The sequence below is a fragment of the Octodon degus genome, unplaced genomic scaffold (genome assembly GCF_000260255.1).
Source record: "Octodon degus isolate 3935 unplaced genomic scaffold, OctDeg1.0 scaffold00209, whole genome shotgun sequence".
Taxonomy (NCBI): domain Eukaryota; kingdom Metazoa; phylum Chordata; class Mammalia; order Rodentia; family Octodontidae; genus Octodon; species Octodon degus.
Window position 1 is genome coordinate 3,564,644 of NW_004524785.1, and position 7,316 is coordinate 3,571,959.

At 40.3% G+C, this 7,316-nt stretch overlaps 1 protein-coding gene across 1 annotated transcript; it reads right to left on the reverse strand.

Annotated features, from left to right (window-relative positions):
• Positions 1-227: 227 nt before the first annotated feature.
• On the reverse strand, positions 228-5,204 carry LOC101570524 (homeodomain-interacting protein kinase 2-like). Its single transcript, XM_023704975.1, is given in 3 exon segments — positions 228-1,051; positions 1,054-1,378; positions 5,166-5,204. Coding segments are annotated over 3 exon segments (1,188 nt in total).
• Between the last annotated feature and the right edge of the window lie 2,112 nt (positions 5,205-7,316).

Here is a 7,316-nt window from a genome sequence, read left to right on the forward strand (position 1 = left end):
CTCCTTCCTCCCCATGGCCTGACCGCCAGCTCTGGCCCACCACCTGGGGAGCACAGGCCCCAGTTACTGTGGTCCAGATGGCAGTGTGCCATGTCAGGCTGGCATTCTATTGGCCATAACTGATGGAATAATCAGCCAGGAGCAGGCCCAAAATGGGAGCTAAAGAGTCTCTTTTGTCCTTTCAGAGCCTATTAATTTGGAGAGCTGGCGAGATCTGAAGCCAAATTCTAGAAGACAAGAGCTATAAAACTGTACCTGTAATACCTGGACTGCAAGTAGGTGGAACACACAGCCTTGGACACATGACTGACTGAGCCGAAGTCAATGACTTTTACTCTGTACGGTTGTCTGGATGGATCCACCAGCATGATGTTCTCTGGTTTGAGGTCTGCATGGATAAGACCCAAGCTTTTGAGTTGCATCAGGGCTGTGGCTACCTGCTGGAGGACTGGGCGAATGTACTTGAGGGGCAAGGGGCTGAACTTGTTCTGCTTGAGAAAGTCATAGAGGTTCTGCTCCAACATCTCAAAGACCAAGCACGTGTGGTTCTTGTGCTGGAAGCACTCATAGGCCCGCACGAAGTTGTAGTCATCAGCACTCTCTGTGCTCAGCCGGGCCAGGATGCTCACTTCTATCTGACCCTGCCGGGCATACGAAGGATGATTCTTCAGGATCTTGATGGCCACAATTTCATTGGTGCCCCGTTTCCAGCACTTGACCACTTGCCCAAACGTTCCTCGGCCCAAGAACTCCAGAGCCTCATAGGTGTTGGTCATGGAGCACAGCACTTCATGCTGCACCAGCTGATAATCACCTTCACTGTTGGAGCCACTGTTTTTGGAAGTGGCAGTGGATGTAGTGGCGGTGGCTACAGTGGCCCTGCTGGCATTATTCTGAATCATGAGTGGGTGCTCTTCAGTGATCTGTATGCTGCTTGTGTTCTTGATCTCCTCACTCTTACGCTTGAGTCCACATTTTTGGTAGGTATCAAGGAGGCTCACAGTGCTGCGATGCATTCGGTTACGTGGTCCTCCGAGGACTTGCCCAGTGATGAAGTGCTACTTGCTGATGTTACGACTGTGTGCCCGGTGCTTCCTGGGAAGATGATGGTCTGTTCGTAAGGTAGGCTTGGGTTTGGGATTGGCAAAGAGGTGCTGACAATTGTGGTGGCCGGCTGCGAAGGTGGGATGCTCTTGCTCTGGCTGCACGCTTTGCTGTGGGAGCCGTACCCAGTCAAGTCCCAGTGGGAACTCGGCTCGACTTTCAGTTTCTTCACACTACAGAAGGCACTTGACTGAAGGGTGTGAGGGGAGAAAACTTGCACAGGTAAGTAATACCTCCGCACGCACGGGCCATCGGGGCAGGGGTGTCCTTGAGCCTGTGTGTGTCACCGTGGCCGTGGCCATGACCACTGTGGACCGGGCCCTGCCCATTCTGTGGACTATCTCTGCACTCTGTTGGTGCTTTCTTTTGCTGTGCAAAAACTTTTAGTATCATGTGATTCTTTGTAATATTTCTATGTGATCAGGGTTTTCTTTATTATATCTTTGCCTACACCAGTGTCTTCAAGAGTTTTATCTATATCTTCTAGAACATTGTTTCTGCTTTAAATTTAGATATTTGATCCATTTCAATTTTAGTTTTTAGTGCATGGTGAGAGATATAGGCCTAGATTTGATCTTTATCACATGGAAAGCCAGTTTTTCCAGCACTACTTCTTAAAAAGACTATTTTTTTGGTCCAGTGAAGTTATTTGGCACCTTAAGATAAAGTAATTGAATGTGATTGGAGTTGTTTCTGCATTTCTTATCCTATTCCACTGATCCTCACATTGTTTTTTTTTTTTGTTTTGTTTTATATCTTGGTATTTCCCATTACCATGCTGTTTTTATCAGGGTAGCTTTGTAGTATAATTTCAAGCCAGGGATTGTAATATCACTTGCCTTATCTTCTTGCTTATAATTGCTTTTGCTATTTTAGGTCTCCTCTGGTTCCAAGTGAATTTCAGAATTGTCTTCTCTATTTCCGGTGGGGTATACTATTTGTATTTTGACCAGGATTGAATTAAACCTGTGTAACAGTTTTGGAAGTATGGCCAATTTCACAATATTGGTTTTGCCTGTCCAAGAACAGAGGATATCTTTCCATTTTCTGATAGCCTCTTTGATCTCTAGTTGAGCTGTGTATTTGTGACAGTGATAATGAGCCTCCTAATACAATTGTGTTAATGCTTATCTGAATTTTCATTTCCCTTAATATTTGCTTTATATACTCAGTATGCTATTATTTGGTGCATGTATATTTATGGTTTTTGTCTCTTTCTGTTGGATTATGTGCTTAACAAGTATGTAGTGACCTTCTTTGTCTCTTCTGATCAGTCTTGGTTGGAAATCCAGTTTGGCTACAAATAGAATGATGATGCATATTTTTCTCCAGATTCTGGTTGCATGGAATACTGTTTTCTATACTTTGACTTTTAGTTTATGAATTTTTTTTGAGTTAAATATGTTCCTTGTATGCAGTGTATGTTATTAGATCTTGTTTCTTGATCCATTCTGCCAATCTGTTTTTTCATGGTTGAATTGAGACCAGTCACATTAATGGTTATAATTGGTATGTGTTGACTTATCCTTATTAAACGAATTTCCTGTTTCTGGTTCCCTTTCTTTTCATTCTGTTTAATTGTCTGTCTTGCCTTATGTATTCTTTTAGAATGTATTGTCTTTATTAACTTTTTTAGAATATACCTTGGCACTTTTTGGAGGGTTTGTTTGGGGTAATGAATTTCCTCAGGTGTTCTCTATCATAGGAGTATCTTATTTCCCTTTAATTTTGAAAAGTAACTTGGCAGCGTTCATCATCCGGTTGGAGATCATTTTCTTTTAGCTTTGAAATACTTTGCCCCAAGCTATCCTTGATTTAAGGGCTTGTGTTGAGAAGTCTGCTGTGATTCTGATAGGTTTCTCTTCGTAGGTGAATTTGTTTCATTTCTTGCGAAGTTTTTAATCTTCTGTTCTTGTATTGAATTTCTGGAGTGTTGACTACTATGTGCGTTGGTGTAGTTTGTTTCTTATCATGGCTAATTGGGATTCTATATACCTTGCTTATCTGTATATCAAATTCTTTCTACATACTTGGGAAGTTTTCTGCTATGACTTATGTGAACAGGTTTTTTTTCTAACCCTTGTTCTGAGTTCTGCTTTTGATGTGATTCTTCTTTACAACATCTCACAGCTGTTGGGTTGATTTTCATAGTCCCTTGATTTTTTTTTTTTTTTGGAACGGGGGTTGAACTCAGACCCTTGCGCTTGCCAGGCAAGCACTTATTCTACTGAGCCATCTCCCCAGCCCCAGTCCCTTGATATTTTTAAGAAGTATTTCATTTGATGATCACTAACTGCAAACTTGTCTTCTAGATCTGATATTCTGTCATTTTAGTTGATTCTGTTGTGTATACTTTCAATTTAAATTTTAATTTGGTTATGTTTGAATGTATTTTATGGACTCAATGTCCTTTCTATTTTGGGCATTCATGTTTTCCATCATTTCCCTAAGATCCTCTACTTTTTTTTTTTAATGTTTCTACTCTAGATTTACTAACATGTTCTTCATTGTGATCATCATCTCTTCAGTTATCTGTGTAATCATTTCTAATTTTTTTTCCAGAGTTTCATTAATCTACTTTGTTACTGCTGCTGGTTTCAGTTCAGAAAGTTCAGCTGGGTGGCTTCTGATTTCTTTCTCCTTAATCCTCCCTGGATTTGCTTGGATGAGATCTAGACTTGGTGTTGCATTGTGCTTCACTGGTTTCTCATTTTGTATTTGTAAATTTTTTTTTTCTGCATTGATGCTTGTAAATTGCTTATAGTAGAGAGCTGTATTACTAGTATCAAGATTTCTTTAGAAAATGACTATTTGGAGCTGGAGAGATGGCTCAGTGGTCTAAAGCACCTACTTGGAACAAGCTTGGCAAAGCACAGGGATCGCGGTTCGATCCTCCAGCACCACATGCTGGACAGCCCGCCCCCTGGTGGGCTGAGCTGCCCCCCCACCTAAATAAATGTTAAAAAAAAAAAGCTGTAAAAAAAACAAAAACAAAAACAAAAAAAAAGAAAATGACTATTTTTTAAAGGTATCTTCTAGGTGTAGTTGTTTTTTGGCTTTTGAGTCTGTCCTGATGTTCTTCCTCTGAATTTATTAGACTTAAGAGGTTGCTACTTGTTTTACCGAGCACCCTGTTCTCTGGTACTGGACTGTTATTGTTTATGGCCACCAGGCAATGCTGATATTGTCATACAAGAAAGAACAACTGATCATAGCAACCATATCACCTTGGCTAAAGTAGCACAATTCACAATAACAATAGCATGAAGCAAAATCTAGAAAATGACAAACTGGTAACTGTTAATTTCCCACCTTTAACCTTAGATGCAAGATTTATAGTTATATGAAAAATCTAAAATAAATATTTTATTTTAGCTTGAGGAAAAGCATTTCAAGCCTAAAAGAAAACAATTTCCAACCCATATAATGAACCCTGCCAAATTATTTTTCAAAATTAACAGGGAAATAAGATACTCCTATGATAGAGAATGCCTGCAGGAAGTTATATATAGTAATTATCCCCTCAGTAGAGTGATTTTACCATACAGGAAGAAAATTAAAAGTAGTAAGTGGAAAAAATAGCAAATAAAAGAGAAAGAGATCAGAAGAAAGGGTGAAAAACAAGGGAAGATTATCCATGCTTGAGGAAACTGGTGAAGAAGAGAGGAGAGAAAGAAGGAAGGAAAACCCAAGAACAAAACAAAACAAACTAAAAACAGTATTCATAGCTGTAAACAAACAAAAACAAATAATTTTTAAAAAAGGAAAGGAAAAAGAGAGATTCTGCTGTGATTTCCATTCTGTGGAAATCTCCTGTGTCTATAGTTTTGTGGTAGTGTGTGATTCAGGGTCTGTCCCTGCTGTCACTGGTACACAAAGGAAGCACACAGAGCCCAGATCCATGCTTGATGATCCTTTTGCCTATAGTAGGATTAACACGAGGTGCCTCTTTTGGAACTTTTAGCTCCACAGAAGTTCAGGCTGATCCTGGTCTCTGGTTATGGGCTTGGGGCCTGAGTTATTTGGCTTACAATACTTTGGGTGTTGATTGCTGGCCTGACCTTGGCTTCCTGACACTGAACATCTGCGTTGTTCCTCATGCAGTCAGGGTGGGATTTCAACACTAGGATCTCTGACTGAAAGTTAACCCTGGTTGTTCCAAGTTGGTTCCTCCCTAAAATGGGATCAACGAAGCATCCTCTCCAAGGGATATGGTAGTCGGGTGGACTGGAGTCACTCACCGGCTGTTGTAGTACACAGCATCCACTGCTCCATTCCCCTGGTGCATTTCTCCCTGGAGGCCTCTGCAGTCATCTGGCCTCACTCTGTCTCTGTAGATTTGATTCTGCTCTCTCACGCTGTGAGCCATGAGCTGGGGAGGAATTTCAGTTTGCTCCTTACTTTTTCTACATTGTGGGCTATCTCTTCCTTTTCTCTATGAGCTCCAATTTTCCCTTCAGATCCTTTATTGGTCCTGGGGATCCACTTCCCTCATTCTTTTCTTTCCTATATTGTTGTTTTCCAGTGTCTGGATTTTTTAATCATCAAGAGTTTGATTTGTTGTTGTTTACTATGTTGGTATCTTCCTGGAAGCTCTCAATACTCTGTTATTATTCTGGGAATCAAATATTAAACATATGGGGGCTGGGGAGATGGCTCAGTAAAATAAGTGCTTCCCTGGCAAGCGCAAGGGCCTGATTCAATCCCTGGTTCTGCCAAAAAAAATAAAAATAAATAAATTAAACATGTGAGCTGCTATTGTCTGTAATCCTAAACATGAAACTATTTTGCCAAATGTTGAATAATGTATAATTAAAGCCAAATACGTTTATAGCAGCAGTGAATGTTCTTTAGTTTTCATGCTCTGGACACTTAGTATTTAGAAAAGTATATGAAAAACAAGAAATAATTGGTAGCATACATTAATCAAGGACTTTGTTGTAGTTTGTGTCTAGGTGTCCCCCTGAAGCCTCATGCAGTCTTGGGGAGGCTTCTGGAGTTTGTGACTGATTATTGTGGGTGTGGATGCTGCACCTGCCCTGGGGCAGGTAATCTGCATTACAATGTAAGGAGGGAAGAGAAGCTAGCTGCTTGAGCTGCTGCTACTCCTCCATTTTGCTCTCTTACTCTTTGCCTCAGCCATGAAAGCTTGTTCTCTACTATATGCCACTCTGCTTTGGAGCCAGCTGAGTATGGACTGAAACCTCCAGTAACTGTGAGGTAAAAAAACTCTTACCTTCCTTCATTTTGAGTATAGGGTATTTGTCCCAGCAATGAAAGAAGAGTGACTGACACAGACTTTAAAGATTAAAAATTCTAAATAATAATTGATTTATATTTTAAAATACATTGACGTTCTACATATGCTCATGCTTAAATTTCTTTTTTCTTTTTTTAATGTATTTGGTTGTTGCAGGGTCGCACTATGTAGCTCAGACTCATGTTGATCCTCCTGCTTTCAGCCTCCCCAGCCCCGGGATTACAGGTGTGCACCACCACCCCCAGATTCTGGCCAGCTCAGCCCACCCTGGGGATGGGGCTGGCATGCCATGTGGTGCTGGGGATTGAACCCTGGTGCTTGTGCTTGCCTAAACTTGCCTAAGCAGGCACTTTAGTCCACTGAGCTATCTTGCCAGCCCTCAAATTTATTTCCAATGTTTATTACTTCCACTTTGATGATCTGGTTTGCTTGCACAAGTCCCTCTAGCAAAATGCCAATAAGGAAAACTATTGATTTTCAGCTGGCTTTGCCCTCAGTGATACATTATTGCTCCTTCGCTAATTATAATAAGTAACTTTCATTTATCTTTTATCACCTAACTGGCTTTCTGAGCTTAGTACCTATGAATCTACTGTGTAGTTTAAACATTACTGTATCTGAAGATAAATGCTGTCCACATAATTGAAAATCATGGCTGCCAAAGAAATTGCCACCAAGACTGGTGGACAGCTGTGTTTACTTTGGTGCTGAATATTGCCTTTAATTTAGTGGTGGCTAAACAAGGCTCAAAATGCTTAGCATATGCTTTTGTGTAGGCAGAGTTCAATGGCTGACATAAGAAGGCAACAGTCACCATTACATCTTTTTTTATTTCAATTTTTTAGCACACTGCAAATTGAAAATAAATTACTTACAAACATAAATGAATATAGCAATAAAAATTGTCCAAAATAAAAATGAAAGAATTTACAGATCAGTCATAATAGTTCAC